At 38.5% G+C, this 19,762-nt stretch overlaps 1 protein-coding gene across 1 annotated transcript in view; it reads right to left on the minus strand.

The window, feature by feature from the left end:
• Window positions 1-19,762, minus strand: part of LOC129777606 (TWiK family of potassium channels protein 7) — a 46,387-nt gene that overhangs the window by 4,409 nt on the left and 22,216 nt on the right. Inside the window, exons 2-5 of the mRNA XM_055783978.1 lie at window positions 11,377-11,691; window positions 6,311-6,533; window positions 4,423-4,613; window positions 3,928-4,069 (exon numbers count right to left, since the gene is read on the minus strand). Coding sequence (XP_055639953.1) covers window positions 3,928-4,069; window positions 4,423-4,613; window positions 6,311-6,533; window positions 11,377-11,665 — 845 coding nt within the window. The 5' untranslated portion in view covers window positions 11,666-11,691. The remainder of the gene's footprint in view (window positions 1-3,927; window positions 4,070-4,422; window positions 4,614-6,310; window positions 6,534-11,376; window positions 11,692-19,762) is intronic.

Below are 19,762 nucleotides of genomic sequence, written 5' to 3' on the forward strand. Positions count from 1 at the left end.
GACCGTTTTGCTGGAATCGGTCACCTTGGACAACTTTTGACGCGCAAAGTACCGCTAGACGACATCAGACTATGGATCGCCAACACATTCAAAACTTTTTGGGCGGAAAAATGGTCCGTTGAAGCGACGTTGTTCCTCCGGAGAATCAAAGGATCCATCACCAGATTCGAAGACGTCAAAACGATGAGAGAGCAACGAATCTTATCCAGGTTAAGAACCGGCCACTGCAACATGTCACACAACTTCAACAGAGGACCCTTTCATCCCCTTTGTGACTTGTGCGAGGTTCGCAATTCAGTCGAACACATCCTCTGTATTTGCCCAAAGTATGAGAACCTCCGGAACTCACACGGGATCAGCGGGAGCATTCGAGATGTGCTTGGCGACGACCCTTCACAAACTACTGCACTGCTCTGTTTTTTGAAAGATGCCGATCTGTACTTTAAAATCTGACCAAAAAACTTGTGATTAAATCGAAGATCCTTGTTCCTTCCCCTTCGCGATAAGGGGAACAAGAACAGTCGGCATCTTCGAGTGGCGCGGATTCCCCATCTGTGGCCTGGGGCCATGGCAAGCGGACATCCTCGTCAAACCAGGGGAAAAAAAAGCTCAAATGCGTAGAAATTCTTGTGACGAAATCTGTTTTTGTTTTATTGTTTTATTGTTAATTGCTTGTCCGTATGTGCATGTAAAATGGATAGTAAGCGCACTTTGCGGCATGGTTTCGGCCGTTTTTACTGAGACGAACCAGCCCAGGAGGCTGAAAGTCTCAAAAATAAAGAAAAAAAAAAAAAAAAAATCAGTCTGAAAGTCCGTGAGGTAAAACGTCATCATCATGCATCCACATGAAATGTCACGATATTGATGCCCGAAAATCAGAAAATCCGGATTTCTGCGTTGTCGGCCATGTTCAGCTGTCATTATGCTCTCAAATGTCATCATATTGTCAATAAATTTGACCGTGTAAGGTCCGCTTTAGGATATACTTCTAGGCGCCTTGCGTGTAACCACTGCTGTCAAATAAAACTCACTACCAAGGCGCGTAGAAGTATATCCTAAGGTGGGCCAACTTGCTAAAACCACTCTTCAGCCATCTTGGAAGTCTACTGTGTTTTGTTTGTAAACAAAACACAATACGCTTGTGCCCAAGCTTGCTCGTGATCAGTCTGTCTCTTTCACACTTCAAGGAAAAAATTCCCCTTCTGCTTTCTTCCGTACTGTTTTCATATACCGCTCCCCTAACCAACTTAGTGACGAAACGGCCTCACCTAGTACCATAGACCCGTCTTGCTCACTACAAGTTGAACTTCCAGAGCATAAAGGTGTTTCCTTTATTCGCTGCGTTGTAAGCCCTTGGAAGACTTTTCCACGTGTTGTTGTGCCCTTCATTGTGCGAATGGAAGAAGAATCAAAGTGTTCGTATTCGATGGGAATAATTTCAATAACTGGAAATTCCGTATGGGAACGGTGATTGATATACATGATCTCCTCGATTGTTTAGTTCTTGACGCGGAAGAGGTCCCGGAGCTGCAAATCCAGGAGAAGGATTCGGCTCTCGTGAAAACCAATAAGGAAAAAAAGTTCACAGAACGAAAAACGAGTGAGAAGGAGTGTAAATCGTTCATCGTTCAAGCAATTAATGATAACCAATTGGAGCTCATAAAGGATTGCGGAACACCGAAACAGATTTGGAGCACACTGAAAAACGTTTTCGAACGTCGTGGTGTAGCTGGTCAGATGTATCTCAGGAAGAAGCTCCTCACTCTAAGAAACGCGGTGCGATTCGACAAGCTATTACGCGAACTGAAGGGAAGTGGAGCGACCGTCGAGAATTAGATGCTGTGTGTCATTTGTTATTGACACTGCCGCCATCGTTCGATTCGGTTGTGACGGCGATTGAAACGCTTTCCGATGGCGTCACGATGGATTTCGTTAAGAAACGGCTGTTGGACGTCGAGTTGAAACGACGTAATTCAGAAGCAAATGATGAAGCAAGTGGCGGTGCTGGTGACGGTGTGGTAATGGCAAGTAAATACAACTAAAAGAGAATAAAGTGCTATCAGTGCGGAAAGTTCGGACACAGCAAGGCAAATTTTCAAGAATTCGATCGCGAAAATGAAAAGCAAAAAGTGAATTATCAGAACAAACCTCCGAAACCGAAAAGAGATACACAATAGCATAAGGCTCAAGTTGGTGCACAAGTAGAACATCCGGAGATTACTTTCGTAGCAACAAGATTGAGGATTTAGTGCGTGTCGGTTGGTATTTAGACTCGGGAGCCACCGATTACATATTATGTGACTCGCGATATTTTTCGGTAATGCGGCGTATGGAACGTCCAATTGAAATTATTGTAGCAAACGGACAGAAACTGTTGGCAGATTTTTGCGGGGATGTTTATTTTGTATACGGTCGTCGATGACAAAGTGAAGAAGTGTGAAGCGAAGAACGTGCTCTACCTGCCGGGGCTAAGTTGCAATCTTTTTTCGGTGAAGCGAATTGTAAAAGCGGTTCTCCATGTGTTTAAAAAAAGATTAAGCCGGAGTGAAGATGAATAGTAACGTGGTTGCTGTTGGGCGACTTAATGGAAAACTTTACGAACTAGACATTTTCTGCAAACGGAGTGAAATGTGGACAGCTATGTTTTCAGGATAAGTGTCTCAAAACGCAATGCTTTGGCATCAGAGGTTCGGCCATGAACGAGATCAGCACATTCCTGGGATTAACGATAGAGAAACATAGAGATTAAGGCATTCTAAAAATTAGTCAGCGGAAGTATTTGGAAAATCTTCTAGCTCGTTTCGGCATGGCTGATTGCAAGCCGAAGCAAACTCCGTTTGAAGCAGGCATCAAACTTGAGAAGTGTAGATCCAACCAAGTCCACTACCCAGCCATATCGAGAGTTGATTTTTTCCATGACTTACGTTACCTTAACGTCCAGACCTGATTTGTGTGCCGCTTTGAATTATTGTAGTGCGTTCCAAAGTAGGTTTTTTGAGTAGGTTTGTTTTAATGAATATTATGTTTTTTTTTATTTTGTCACCTTTTTTGTAAATTTGTTCAATAGGGAGTAATGTTTGTCAAGTAGGGACGTAAATAAATTTGATGTGTTTTATATTTGTAAAATCGAGCGAATATGGGAGCTAAACGATATGTTAGAGCATAACAAGGATTACGAGAGAGAGAGAGAGAGAGAGAGAGAGAGCCAGACAAAACGGGACTGCCTGGGCAGAAATCCATCGACGAACTCCCGATTGATAGGAACACCTTTCGGCCTAGTGGTTCTCCACTAAGCCAAAGCGAAAAGGACCAGCGAGCACCCTCTGGTCAGGTTGACCATAAACGTTAAGAAGAGTCTCTCTCGGCAGTGCCACTCCGGTACCGTCCTGGGCCTGTCGATTGTCGTCAAGGACGGAAGGCGCCGAGCAACGGTCAACTGTACACGTGTCAACCCGCTGTGGACTCCGGCGCCGCTTGGTTTGCAACAGAACAACCACATCCGACGACGCATCCGCCTGTCTCTCTCTCGCCACCGTGGAACAAATCGTCAGTAATAAACCAAAATTATTTTTAAAAGAAATATTTATTTTCATTTTGATCGCGAATCCCCTCCAATTACCCCGTAGTAAGCCGACCCTGAGACCCAGTTCGAGGGGTCTCTTGCTACTGAGCTTTTTCCGGGAAGACACAGTAGATAGTCCCACGTTTTTGAATCGATTGTGATAAAAAAAATCTAGAAAAAGCGGCCCGAACGGAAAAACTGGTGGGAAAATTTGATTCATATTATCAGCCAGTTTCTGATTTTGAAGCTGCCAGTAGACACCAGTGGACAAAAATAGGGGTGCTCAAACGGCAAATTTGAGTGTCCCATTTTTATTCCCGGTATACCCTTTGGTGTTATATTAACATGAAACTCAATTATATTACCTGGAGAAAACACCGCGCGCAACCTTCGCTAACATTCCGCCAGTACTCGATAAATAAATCAGGGTTAATGGGATCCCTAACAGAGCATAAGCCAGGGTCACAATTCTACCTAACATGGTACGAGGTGCTATACTGCCATAGCCTGAAACGAGGTCGATACAAATAGAAATGTGTTATAGTTTTTTATTGTGCATTATTTACAGCAATTGTATATTGTATCCAAATAAACGACGTTTTAGTCTGTATAGTTTGATGGAATACCTATTCGAAATGAAATGGGGGAAAACAAGGGAAATTAATATTTGTAGGGTATTGTTCCCATACTATATCCACAGGGAACAATATGTGAATCTTAGCATGCCTCCATAATCATTTCGAGTACAAACTAGTACCCGTATTCTCTTGGTTATTACTAAGACAAACGATCAGGTGTGGCGGATAATTTTGACGAATCAATAAAAAAACAAGTTGATACTTGAACAACATTATTCTTACCGATTGTGCTGAGTACCGTTAACGAATAGAAGAAACTTTTCGAGAATGTCCACTCATAATCATGCATGGTTGGTGGTGGCAATACGGCCGCATTAATTGCCGGTGACATGTTATCCAATTGTATCGCCATCTCTTCTGATAGTCTATTGATAATTTGTTCTTGGAAGCGATTAATCTCCGATGATGCTAGCCTTGTGAGTGATCGCAGAAAAAAAAATTATATAAATATTCTGCAACGTGTATCATTTATTTAGTTGTATAATTTAAATCACGAATCATAAAACAATTAATATAACTTTGTTCGACTTATCGAATTAAAAGAAAAAATTGCCTAGTTGACCAATCCTTTTCAAACTTTCAGACAGTGAAATATTAATACGATTTTGGCATATTTATTTCATTCAACTTCAATACCATAATCGTATGCTCGCACCTTACGCTTAACTCCACTCATAAGGTTCTGTATAACATCTGGCTGCAACTTCTTCTGTACGGAAACCCACTTTTTCTTAATGTCTTCCTCAGATTTGTCCTCCTTGAGATGCTTTCGTAGCCAGTATTATTCGATGGGCTTTGGTTCTGGTGCGTTGGGGGCCACTCCAGGACATCTTTTGAATAGTGGCATGAAGCTAGATCCGGCCGGAATAGTAGGGCCATCGTTCAACAGAGGAAGTAGATGCTTCTGTAGACACTCCTTGAGATCTGCCCGTTTATAGTCCCTGTAGTCATGAACGGCGCACTCCGTTTACCACATGATCAGATTGCTTGTCAAATCATGTATTTCTTGGCAAACTTTGAGAGTTTTTACATCCTTTCTTCCTCCGGAACATCAAACTTGTGCTGGGCGGTGAAGAACAATAGCCCCGGATAGCACGACTCACCTTTGACTACACGATTCCGAGTTGTTTTCCGATTTCCCGATGAGAGAGCTGAGGATTTTCCAGGTGTTTGCGCAAAATCAATTCGCGACTTTGCTATTCGGGTGACACCATTTTTCCCAACTTTCGAAAAACTGACAGCGATAAAAATAAAGTGTGAACAATACACTCTAAACCACTTCTACATAAATTTTCAAGGGAAAATACCCAATGGGTTATAACTGTTGGTGTAAGTACATGGGTGAGATACGCAAAACTAACGCGTCTTGTTCCGTATTCAATTAATTGGAAATACCTAAGCGTGGATGAGCGTGATGTTTCACTGCTTCATGCCACACTCACTACTGCGAAACGACGCTACATTCTCCATGTGCTCACCGAAGGCCCGGATACCCGCCACTAGGCGGCACTGTTTTTATGAGCAAAGAGATGGCGAAGTTTAAAAAACGGGAGCCTGTGTGCGGCCCCTGAGGAAAACCAAGATGAATGCCCAGAAACTTAAGAACGAGGACTTTCAAAGAAACCTTTGTACCCAACGGTTGGATTGAACCAAGTGCCGCGCGAAGAGAAAGAAAACGCGAATAGCCGCGTGACTAAAGACAGTTTCGAAAAAGGAAGTTCGGTGGTGCGGTTTCGCGAGTGCTCGCCATTGAAGCTATAGTTCGCAAGTGGTTTAAAGAGATCTCCTCGACGTCAAAGAAGCACCAGAGACGCCACTGCCCGTCGTTAGTCCCGGAAACGGAAGATGAGTGTAGGTTAAGGAAGTGGGTGGGATAGCGTGGTTATACGTGTAGGTGTTTTCCTTGATCGAGTAGTTCATTACGATTATCGACTCTGAGATGCCTCTGAGAATCAGGGAGTTTTGTGTGTGCCACTAGGCGCTCAAGCTGACAACTTACAGGGTAATTTTGTACAGTGTTTTTTTCCGTGATGCAATTTGATGTGGGACACCCTTTATTACCCTGCTTTCACAAGTCTTGAATATATGTAAGTTTTAGGATATGGCTTACCTCGTCCAATTTTCTCGATAAAGAATATTAAGTGACACCGTAATATCCCAAATATTTTCAACCGTTCTTTGTCTAGCTTCTCGTGATTCGAGTAGTAATTGTTGAGAAAATGTGAGGTTACTTTCACTACGCGATGACATAGGTTTGAGGCGATTCGTTGAAGCCAACATTCGTTGTTGCATCTGTGAAGCACCTCCTTCAATTGCGAGAAAAATAAATGAACCTATAATGTGACGAAACAATATGATTAGTTTTCTTTGTAGTTTATACTAGGCGGTTAGCTTTATTTATTCTTACAAAAAACAGGATTATTAAATTGTGGCGTGCTAAATTATTTTGAAAAACCATGTCTGGTAAATCTACTGATGTAGAACGTGGAAACTACTAATACACTTCATCATTTTCAACCGTTCTTTGTCTAGCTTCTCGTGATTCGAGTAGTAATTGTTGAGAAAATGTGAGGTTACTTTCACTACGCGATGACATAGGTTTGAGGCGATTCGTTGAAGCCAACATTCGTTGTTGCATCTGTGAAGCACCTCCTTCAATTGCGAGAAAAATAAATGAACCTATAATGTGACGAAACAATATGATTAGTTTTCTTTGTAGTTTATACTAGGCGGTTAGCTTTATTTATTCTTACAAAAAACAGGATTATTAAATTGTGGCGTGCTAAATTATTTTGAAAAACCATGTCTGGTAAATCTACTGATGTAGAACGTGGAAACTACTAATACACTTCATCAAAAAGTTTGAGGTCTAATTCCATTTGAAGTGCCATGCCAAAAAAAACTATGGATGGGTTATACCTATGATATAACCGTAAGGTTGACGTAGGACTGCCGTTGGCTTAGTAATCAATTGTGTTTCTTCAATTAACAATAATCCCACCTCGGGTGTTCCTCATTGGGTACGATATCGCCGCTGCGCAGAGCTATCTTTTGTGTGTATTTATTAAATTATTAATTAAACTAGTAAATGAATGGAACTATTTACGAATTCAATTGCGAACAAATCCCAATTCAAGTCAATTCATACATTATAGTAGTAGTTATCGCAGAAAATAGTTATCAACATTTTGCCTAATCATCAAACGGTATGCGTAGAAGTTCAGTGAGCTGGCGACATGGAGAGATATCATCCAATGCAGTCTTGAATAATCGAGCCAAAGCGTTGCATTTGTAGACCGTGTTAGCGGAATTCCGGAGTGTAAAAATGCATGGGGGTATAAAAGTATAGCCGACTTGAATGTATTTGTAATGCCGATTTTCCCAACTTGGTTACTTGGTTACGGAATCTGTATTGGGAACACACCTTCCGGTTTGCAAAAATGCAAGCAAGTACAAAAGTACCCGCAAATGAAAATTTCTCCTGGCTCCATGGTTTTAAATTCTCGCAGCTTGCATCTATTTTGCAATGTCGATTTCCCCAGGCTTCATGTTTTTGAAGTCTTTGTTAGTGAAACATTCCAATTTGCACAAACGCAAACGAGTACAAAAGTACCTGCTGCTTGTATCTAATTTGCTATACCGATTTCCATAGGCTCCAGAAACGCAAGCGAGTACAAAAGTACCCGCAGCTTGCATCTATATTGCAATGTCGATTTCCCCAGGCTTCATTGTTTTGAAGTCTGTGTTAGGGAAACAATCCAATTTTCAAAAACACAAAAGATTGCAAAAGTTCCCGCTGCTTGCATCTAATTTGCTATGCCGATTTCCACAGGCTCCATGGTTTTGAAGTCTGTGTTAGGGAAACATTCCGTTTCTAAGAAACGCAAACGAGTACAAAAGTACCCGCTACTTGCATCTAATTTGCTATGTCAATTTCCCCTGGCTCTATGGTTTTAAAGTCTGTGTTAGGGAAACCTTCCAATTTGCAAAAACGCAAACGAGTGCAAAAGTTCCCGCTGCTTGCATCTAATTTGCTATGACGCAGGCTCCATGGTTTTGAAGTTTGTATTAGAGAACATTTCGTTTTCCAGAAACGCAAGCGAGTACAAGAGTATCCGCAGCTTGAATCTATTTTGCAATACGTATTTCCTCAGGCTCCACGGTTTTGAAGTCTATGTTAGGGAAACATTCCAATTTCCAGATACGCAAGCGAATACAAAAGTACCCACTGTTTGCATCTATTTTGAAATGCCGATTTCTCCTAGCTCCGTGGTTTTGAAGTCTGTGTTAGGGAAACATCCATCCAATCCATTCCAGCGATCGTACCTCAATCGTCGCGCAATCAAAACTGAGTGGATTCTTCTTCTTCTTTTTGGTTTTAAGAGGGTTTAAACTTTTCAGTTCATTCGCCTCTAGACTGAGTGGATTTCCGAACGGAACTCTCTTATATACCGATTGATGTGATTTCAATGGCCTGTTTTGAAAGCAATTTTAAGAATCTTGAAACAAGTTTTTCGATCAAAAAGTAACAAGCATATAACGCGTAGACATTTTATATTTCGAATTAAGTGTTTATCGTACCATTTCATTCAGTTGTTTGATCTCCGGCATAACGCTTTCGTTTTCGAAACATTGAACTTACACCCCAGCATAGAAATGAAAGACGTAGTCCTACGTCAAAAAACTGGATCGGCTGGTTAAAAACTATTTAAATGCGGAGTGCAGTCAGTGTTGAGACAGATTTATCGGAGTTCTCCCAACGAACGAAAACAGCTTTTTTCCGAGTGTTTATCAGCTTCAAGCTACAATTTATTAGTTTGAATATAGGGCCCTATTCCAGAAAACGAGACGAGCAGACGAGTGCTCGTCTCGTTTGTTTTCATAATCCAGAAGCCGAGCTCGACTAAAAACAGACGAGTAGCTCGTCTGGCTCGACGACCGTTTAGCCGCGCTCGTCGATGAATCAGTCGAATCGTCTAGTTTGTTTGATGTGTTTATTCACCTTGTTGATTGAAAGCATCGGTATTCTTCCGTTTTCAACTGCAACCATTAAATTCAGTTCAGTAATTGCTAGATTTAACAGATTTCCAAATGGACCTCTTCCAAACAACTCCAAAACAACTATATATATATATATATATATATATATATATATATATATATATATATATATATATATATATATATATATATATATATATATATATATATATATATATATATATATATATATATATATATATATATATATATATATATATATATATATATATATATATATATATATATATATATATATATATATATATATATATATGAAACTTATTCCTTTTTGTTGTTTATTTAATATTTTGGCACTGAGAAAAGAGTATCGATTGATCAATTTTAAAACTGGTTGTTGTTTTTCTTAAAACAAAAACATGTCTTCTCATCCGACATCACTGATGATACCGATAAAAACTGACTGAAGTCTCTCCAGTCTACCAAATAAAACATTTCAATGAAACTCGTGTACTGGAATGGGATATTTTGCTCGTCTCGATAGTGACTGAAACCGAGACGAGACGAGACGAATTGCTCGTCTCGTTTTCTGGAATAGGGCCCATAGGTTCACAATATTTCATCGAAGCTACCGTTCTGAATCATATTTCGGACAACATCATATTTCGGACACTTTGTTCTAATATCTTGAAATGCTTAATGTACTGATGATATAACTATAAAATTAATATCACAATTGCTTCTATAGCGTAATCCCTTGGTTTCACTATCACTTCATTTGAGAATTACATTTGAATTATTACATAGTAGGAAAAAAACCATCCAAAATCCACTCATTATCGTTTGTGTTTGACATTTGCTTAGCGTGAGTACGTAGAATTTACCCCTTCATCAATATTTAAATTTCTCTCGTCTTCATCAGTTCTTATCATCGTTATCAGATTACTGTGATTGTTTGGTAAGTGTTTCGCAGTTGACTATAAAATATAATCAAGTGTAATGTAATTTTCGTTCAAAAAATTACAAAATAAAGTGTCCGAAATTTGAATTCAATCTGTCCGAAATTTGATTTTTTCATAAATGGTGTTCGAAGTTCGATTCTTATTCGCTTGATTTGAAGAGCATTTTATTCGATGATTTTTCTATGTTTTCAATCAAATAGGTACCAAAGTAGAAAGCTTAAAAGCATATTGAGCGAATTTATTAAAAATATCAACCAAATAATACCTGTGCATAAAGTTGAGATCAGTTTTCTGCATCATATGCCTTAAGCGTCCGAAATATGATTCAGAACGGTACTTACAATTTAGTCTCCGACTACAAACTATCTACAACAGAATCCAAAAATGTACTTATATTTCAGCAAAGTTTTATATACTTGTCACCTAATCGTTCAGATTTAGAATATATTGTTTACAATTCTTTGTTTATCTCTTCTTTCTCATTCCTCTTCCTCGCATCACCTCTGACAGTTGTAGTTCAAGGTTTAGCAGTTAGTGGATGATGGTACGTAAATATCGTTTGTGATGGGCTGTTTCGGCGAACAGTCAGTGATGCGGAGATCGTGGAATACACCACGGGCGAATAACGGAGGAGACAGTGAGAAGAATAAATTACCGTTTCTGAAAGAGCTTATTATGGAGGAATTAGATAGAACTACCCGATGGATTATGATGGATTATGATTATGATGATCCTACGCCGTTTGCAGTGTCTCGAGAGACGCATGGATAAAGACACCGCACTCAAAGTAAACATTCACCGGTAAATACATGAATCTCACGATAATGGCTAGCAAATCATTGTCGCATACCATTCATACGACCGTGTTTTCGACATAGTTGAGAAATTTTGTTTGCAACTTCAAGTATCATACAATATCTTTGAACAATAGAATTATCCATATAAAAATTCGTCGAGCAAAAAAGGTTAACTTGTTCTCAACGACGCTGTAAACAAACCGAATGACAGATCGCGCTCTAAATTCACATTAAGGCCACTGACAGTAGTACCAACATAAAAAAAATGAGCATGACTGATTCGAAAAACTTCTTTGGATGCTACACGCGTCGGAGCGTCGAATATAAATATTCAGTTTATTGAGAAGTGTTAAAAATAAATTTCAAAATATAGTTTAAAATTTACAACACTCAGTGATAGATGAAAAACAACTTACCTAATAAAGTGTATCCAAAAAGTAGTGTACAAATGCCAAGATTCGTCAGAAATGTCACCCAAAAGGATGCCGATTTTTTCCCTTGGCATGAACAGCAACCGGATGTCTTTTTTGTGACAACCGTGATTGTTGACTTTTGGACTCCATGTTTTAGTACGCTGTTCATTTCACTTTGCTGTGGGCGATCTTTTGAATTTATCATTAAAGCCGAGTACGAGTCGTACTGACAGCGAACGGGCTCCTTTTCAGTCATCATTTGGCATATACCGACTGTGTATTCAATTTTCATTATCTCATTTCAAATCTGTTGTCAATCTGGAAAAGAGAAAGTGAAAGAAGTTTTGAATGTTTCTAGCATAAAAATAAACAACAAACTTTATTTTTATACTATACTTTTATACTTTTATACTACACTAAAACAAAAAAATGGAATAATTTTATATAATGAAATATGTAAAACATTATCAAGTTTCTAAACAGTTGAACTTTGTGTGTGTAATTCAAGAATGGAACGAAACAAGCTAGCTTGAAATTCAGTGTATGTCATCAACCGAGTTGTAAATAACTTTTCAGGTTCTTTTTTTTTCAAGTCAAAGAGAACCAAGTCGCAAAATTATAATTTTCGAGTTATTTATTGCATTAGGTTAAGCACTTTGTGAGCTACAACCGCCGCCGCCTCGCACGGCATCCGGGCCGAGTTCGGATGGTATTGGAGACTTACTGCCACTGATAAAGAGCTTCGACGGATTTTTTTTGACGTAGAACTACGTCTTTCATTAAGGGTGTCAAATCAGAAAACAGGTCACGTTTTTATGAAATAATGTTAACGTTAATAACTATTTTTGCCGCGAACGGATTTTGGCGATTTACATACTAAACGAATCGGAAATTCCCTAATTTTTTTTTAATATGCTATACATTCGAATCCCCTGGTTTGTAAATGGTTAAAATTCATGAAAACTTTAAGCGTTCCCATTTTCTCATACATTTGTTCTGTCCATTTGTGTGCTTTCCCAAACAGAGCTGTCATTAACAAGCAACGAAGGGGAAATCGTAGGATTTAAAGTCTCCGTGAACAAAGGAAAAGAAGAAGAATGAATGTGAATACTTGCCTAGAGTATAAACAGTGGATCTCGCTGAAATAAACTTAGAGGCGAATGAACTGCAAAGTTTAAAGCCTCTTAAAAACAAAGAAAGAAAGAAAAGACAAACTTTTATTCGGCATCGGACTGTTGAGCAATCCAGATCACTTTGCTTTCGCTGCGCTTCGATCTAAGATTGGGCCCCACCAGTGGTAAACCAACTTGGATATCGTCGTGTGGTTTTTTCAGTTCGTTTTTCGCGTTATTCGTATCGTGTGTTTTTTCTTTCCGCGTCATAAATTGGACGCTTCGCGTAATGTGTGATGAGCAAGAAGAAGAGGGAGGCAGCACAGCAGTGGAACTCCATACAATTCACTGACTAAAAAGTGTCCACATTTTCATCGCTTGTTTACGTGAAGAATATAATTTTTTCAGGCACACTTGATTTGAGAGTGTATGGATTTCTAGCTGTCTTGACGCAAGGTCTTTAATGAAGAATGAGAAGATGGGAAGGTTTATATAAACATGTTTATAATTACATAAGTTTATTCAAATATTATTATTGCTCTTATTTAACTATTCAGTGCAATTTTATCAAAATCTGAAAGATAAATTAAAAAAAGAATGTTTTTTTTTCAATATTTTTCTGAGATGGTTATTAAAAATCCATGATTAATATTGCTTTATTATTTACCCTCCATTATTTGTTAATTTCTCCTGCTTTTCGTTCTTTGACCTATAATTTTAACAATTCAATTTGAGAGGTTTAAAATTTCGACAAGATAAAAATTTGGTGTGAAAGAGCGAATTGTGGAAAATTAAGTCGCAAATTCTCTAAGCGTCATAAATAAAGTTTTTCTGTAGTATTGAATTTTTGAGTTTGTGTGAATGACAGATTGAAGTTGATTCATGAAAGAATAAGATTTCATTTGATATGACGATTTTTGAAATCGACTCAATGGTTGGAAAGTTATGACGTTTTGTAAGAAATCTTGCTTACTTGATCAGCAAAAGGCCCTAGTGGCATGCGCTGTACACAAAAGTTGTCTCCATTCACATGAATTTTATCTTTTTTCCAATTCTTAGCTTTCAAACCAACATATCATATCTTTCCGTTATCCGCAAACATGCCAAGCAGTAACTTAATAAAAAACAAACTCATAAACGACAAAAAGAGTCTTAGATTGGATATTTTTTATATATTTTTCACAATTTTACAGTACCATTTGCTTATTGGCGTTTTTTTAGTTGTAGGGCCTTTTAATTGGCGGTTCACCAGTTGGAGCACGCGCCAATCAAAAAGCAATCATCTGTCATAATTGTATGTCAGTTTTACTCTGTTGTTCCAATGCCATTTTTATTGAAGGATTTTTGAACGTCAAACTCAAAAAATGAAGGCACAGTATAAAAGTATTTAGTTTTGCAGTTTGTTTGACAAATGTATTCGTTTGAAAACATTTATTAATATATATACATATATAAAGTGAATTATATCACATCCACTCTTCAAGGAAGTTAATGATATTTTCTAGCATCAATCCAAATGCAGTAATTCTAATTATTATTATGGCCGCACTAAAAGACATGAAAAACAACAAGAAAAATGCGAACTTTGAATTTTGTGAACTATTGCAGTATTACTTCAGCCATTCCATGCCAAACTGATATAGTGGTTTTCAGATTTTTGGAAAATTGTTAGCTTGTTTTCGTTATGTTAAAACATTGAACCTGTATTATTATTTTTTTGGGTGATTCGATTATTTCACTTTTTCCCAAAATGATTTTTATCTAAAACTCATAACTTTTGAACCACTAAGCCGATTCAGATGATCGATACATCAAATTGAAGTAAATTAGCTAGTCTTTTTGGAAAAAAAATATCAAACTTCCAAGAAATTTGAATTTTGTTTTCGTAATTCTTGATTGTATCCGTTTTTATAGTTTACATGGTTTCGGGACCAACGGCGCTATATTTTTCTATATTTTTTCTTGAAAACTGAGGCTTTTTTTACACATTTATATTTTTTACTCAAAATTAGATATATCCTTTTTTCCTTTTTTGAGTTATAATTTTTTAGAGTTAACCGATAGTTCGGAATATTAATTTCTTCCACTTTTTCCTATTCTCAAAAATTTATAACACTTGAACTGCTAGAGCGATTCAGATGATCAATATATCAAATTAAAGCCAAGAATTTTTTGGAAAAATATTGCACTTGCGTAAAAATTAATTTTGTTTCCGTGATTAATAATTGTATCTGTTTTTCATAAATAAAAAAAAAAAATTTTGCAAGTGTGAAATAATTGACTTAAATTAACTATGTCGATTATATGAATCGATTCAGTAGATCAAAAGTTATGAATTTTTAAAAAACGTCATTTTTGGAAAAAAGGAGAAAAATGATTTTTTTGAACTATCGGTTAATTTTGTAAAATCATAATTTAAAAACGAAGAACACATTTTTGGATATGTTATCTAAAAAATCCTCAGCTTTCGAGAAAAAATATAAGAAACATTTTCCTCTTCTTCTTCAATGGCACTAACGTTCCTAGAGGAACTTCGCCGTCTCAACGTAGTATTACTTGGGTCATTTTTATTAGTACTTAGTTGAGATTTCTATGCCAAATAACACGCCTTGAATGCATTCTGAGTGGCAAGCTCTAGAATACGCGTGATCACAGTGCAAGTCGGAGGAAATTTCTTTGACGAAAAATTCCCCCGACCAGAACGGGAATCGAACCCGAACACCCGGCATGTTAGTTATGACGCTAACCACTCGGCCAAGGGAGCACAAGAAACATAGAAACATAGCGCCCTTGAATAAAAACTATGAAGAACAATTACGATCAATAATCAAGAAAACAAAATTATTTTTTTTTGCAAGTATAGTATTTAAAAAAAACTGGCTAACTGGCCAATTTGATATGTCGATCATCTGAATCGGTTTAGTAGTTCAAAAGATATGAATCTAAAAAAAAATATTTTTGGAAAAAAGGAGAAAACTAGATTTTTCGAACCACCCTAAAATGGAATGGGATCTAATATTTAACGAGAAGGAACAAAACTACCAATTTACACGAATATCTGAGAACCACTATGTCGGTTTGGCATGGAATCTATATATAATACAAAAAAGACGGGTGGGTAATGTCGGGGACATAACCGGAGTGACCTAGGACTATACAAAGGGGACAGCTTTTGCTAAATATATATTTTAAATATATTGTTTTATTTTCTTCTCCTACGTGAATACCTACCTATCTACCTGAAAAATGGATTAGTTTACTGTTTACTCTGTTTGTTTTTTTCCGAAGGCTTTGTACTTATGAAATGTTCAACGCCGGGTATCTTTCGGCGTATGCACATATCGTACAATCAAAATGATGGCTGTGATAGGGGATGCATAGGTGGTCATCAGCTCATTCACTATCATATATTTCACTATTGAGCACATTACCGTACCTTAAACTGTTTCCGTGTTTCGGAGATTGTAAGATTTGTAGTCTCCGCAAACAAAGTAAATAAAAATAAAAAAGAGCTGAGGTTTTGGAGACGAACTCTACGATCTGTCGAGAAATAAACGAGCTATAAGCGTTCTGAAAAACCAACAGTAAATACAGGGACGGATGACCTTCGGATTAAAGTCCTTTAAAATAAGAACAGAGCAGCAGGAAATACATAGCTCATCATGTTGCTCCTTAGTTATTTTTCTATACAATGCAGATGTAACGTCAGTCAATTTTCTACATCAGTTATCAACCAAAGAAAGCAGTTCTTGCTACCGAGAAAATTCGTTAATGCCATCCTGCATACAATGTGTTGTAATTTGAGACCACTTTTAATTCGGAAACCATGCATGGGTTTCTGAAAACTGAATGATCAATTTAAAAGACCCCAACCACCAATAAGTTCAAGAACAATCAAAAACAAAATAAATCAGTTTATATTATATGTCATATTATGTCACTTTAGAATGCATTGGTATTGTGAAAAACTTTTAATAACTCTTCTTTGAAAGGCTTAATGGCCCTGAAAAGCGCCGTGTTTTACGGTGGCTGGTTTTGCCACCAAAGCAGTCTGTATAAACAAACTTTTTCCTTCTTCTACCTGCTTCCGTTTTGCGATTGCGTTTGCCACTCGCTGAAACTAGTTGTTGCCACCGAACCGAATGTGCTCTGTTCTGTAGGCGGGTTTTCTTATTGTTGTGAGCAGCTTTGCAAGCTAACTCGAGCACTCCGGCGGCCGAAATTCTATAACCGCTATTAGGTATACTGGTGCTCTGGCACCAATCCGTTGATGCGATGTGATGTGGAACGATGCCATACAACCACACTGATTTACGGTTTGAAAGAGAATGATATATTTTTCAGCGGATCCGCGCCTTTTGTACTCTAGCGGTACACGCTCACAGGATAGAGACAAATCGGCAGACTCAGCCAAAGGGGCGAGTCCAACGAGACGAACGAAAGAGCGTTAAAAGGCAGCGATGGCAAAAAAATACATTAGAGGCGAATGAACTTCAAAGTTTAAAGCCTCTTAAAAAACAAAGAAAGAAAGAACAAATACATTCATTACGATTTGTTCGCTCGTTGGATTCACATGCAGGCTAAAAAGGGTCCTTTTCAGGATCACAAAATTATCTTTAATCTAAAGAGATTATTGTTTTGCTATCACTCGATATCCCCACCTTGTTCGGCTAAATCTTCCTGTTTAGCGATTGCGTTTGCCACTCGCCACAGCTTTCACAGTTGGAAAATTTCTTCCCATCCAGCTTGTGACATGTTGTACAGTAAATTATATTTAATGCGACGTGCCGAAACACCACTCAGTGTCGCATTGGAGGCGATTTTAACCTGTAATTGAACATTTGCGATGACAGTGGTACAGTGTCGACTTTCAATATGGGGTCATAATTTGGACCTCGAACTCTATGTTTACAAAAATGTCCAACTAAATATGTCGTATGACAGGTCCGTCCAATTAGCTGAATGTCGAGCTAAATGTAAATTACTGTACTTTCAATCTAGAAGCAATTTAAAAATTGATGAAAATTGAATAATCGGGAAAGTCCCCAACCATCAATAAGCTCAGAACAACAGCCAAATTCACATACTCATCATATCCTGGAAAACAAATTATGAAAAAATCAATTTGTGTTTTATTATTATTTTGGATATTGTTTTAGAAAACATTGAACTGTATTTCGTAAACTCTTTTTTGAAAGGTTTAATGGCCCTGAAAAGCGCCGTGTGTTATGGAATGGTTCCAATTTAGAAAACTTAGTACTCTTGGTTTTGAAGAAAAAACCATTTCGAACGCCCTCGATGTCGCCTTGTTCTGAATTTGCCACCAAAGCAAATTGTATAAAGAACAAACTTTGTTCTTCTGCTACCTGCTGCCGTTTTGCGATTGCGTTTGCCACTCGCTGCAACTGCCTGTTGTTGTCTTGATGTCCACCGAACCGAATGTGTTCTGTTCTGAATGCGGGTTTTCTTATCGTCGCGAGCAGCTTTACCAGCCAACTCGATCACTTCGGCGGCCGAAACTATATAACGTCGGCTAGGTGGACTGGTGCACTGGTACTAACGCGCTTGGCCTAGCTACCCTTGCGGAGCAATTGGCGGATACACCTACGGGGAATTGCACACCTGCACGGTTCGAGTGGGACTTTGCCTTTCCCTTAGCTTGTCCTCCTTTGTTACGTCCACACGTCCACGTTGCTGCTTGTTTTCTTTTTATGATGTGATGCGATGCGATGTTAAACGATGCCGTACAATCACACGGGTTTACGGTTTGAAAGAAAATAAGATATTTTTTTGGTGTCCGCGTGTTTTATACTCTAGCGGTACACACTCACAGGATAGAGACAAATCGGCAGACTTAGCCAAACGGGCGAGTCCAACGAGACGAACGAATGAGCGTTAAAAGGCAGCGATGGCAAAAAAATACATTCATTACGATTTGTTCGCTCGTTGGATTCACATGCAGACTGAAAAGGGTCCTTTTCAGGATCACAAAACTATGTTCAATCTAAAGAGTTTATTGTTTTGTTAACACTCGATATCCCATCTTGTTCGGCTGAACCTTCCTGTTTAGCGATTTGTTGCCACTCGCCACAGCTTTTACAGTTGGAAAATTTCTTCCCATCCAGCTTTGTGAACAGTGGTACAGTGTCGACTTTCAATGTGGGGTCATAATTTGGATCTCTATGTTTACAAAAATGTCCAACTAAATATGTCGCATTACATGTCCGTCCAATTAGCTAAATGTCGAACTAATTGTAAATTACTGTACACAATTTAAGAATTGGTGAAAATTGAATAATCAGGAAAGTCCCCAACTATCAATAAGCTCAGAACAACTGCCAAATTCACATACTCATCAGATCCTGGTCAACAAATTATGAAAAAATCAATTTATGTTTTATTATTATTTTGGATATTATTTTAGAAAGCATTGAACTGTATTTCGTAAATTCTTTTTTGAAAGGTTTAATGGCCCTGATAAGCGCCGTGTTTTATGGAATGGTTCCAATTTAGAAAACTTAGTACTCGTGGTTTTGAAAAAAACCATTTCGAACGCCCTCGATGTCGCCTTGTTCTGAATTTGCCACCAAAGCAGATTGTATAAAGAACAAAATTTTTTCTTCTGCTACATGCTGCCGTTTTGCGATTGCGTTTGCCACTCGCCACTCGCTGCAACTGCCTTTTGTCTTGATGTCCACCGAACTGAATGTGTTCTGTTCCGAATGCGGGTTTTCTTATCGTCGCGAGCCAGCTAACTCGATCACTTCGGCGGCTGAAACTATATAACGCCGGCTAGGTGGACTGGTGCACTGGTACTAACGCGCTCGGCCTAGCTACCCTTGCGGGGAACTCCAGACCAACACGGTTCGAGCGGGATTTTGCCTTTCCCTTCACTTTTCCTCCTTTACCATGTCCAGACATGGCTGCTTGGGTTGGTTTGTTGATGTGTTGTGATGCGAACCGATGTGGTGTACGGTTTGAATGAGAATGATCGTTACGGAAGGAAGGAAGGTATTGTATTATAGAGACTTTAAACTTTTGCAGTTCATTCGTCTCTAGCCTTGGGAAAGGCCCTTTGAAAACTCTACTCTATTCTACTCCAGCGCTACCACCTCCGCCCTCTTACCTTGAGAAAGGCACTCGATCCCTCGCCGTCCAGCCCGTCCAGCAACGATGTTGTCCAGTCGGTGTCCACACAAAGAATGATCGTTACGGCAGCGGAGCGGGGATTTTTAAGCTGACTGGCTGGCTCGAGAATTACGCATGTGTGTGATTGC

This window comes from Toxorhynchites rutilus, chromosome 3 (assembly GCF_029784135.1).
Source record: "Toxorhynchites rutilus septentrionalis strain SRP chromosome 3, ASM2978413v1, whole genome shotgun sequence".
Lineage (NCBI taxonomy): Eukaryota > Metazoa > Arthropoda > Insecta > Diptera > Culicidae > Toxorhynchites > Toxorhynchites rutilus.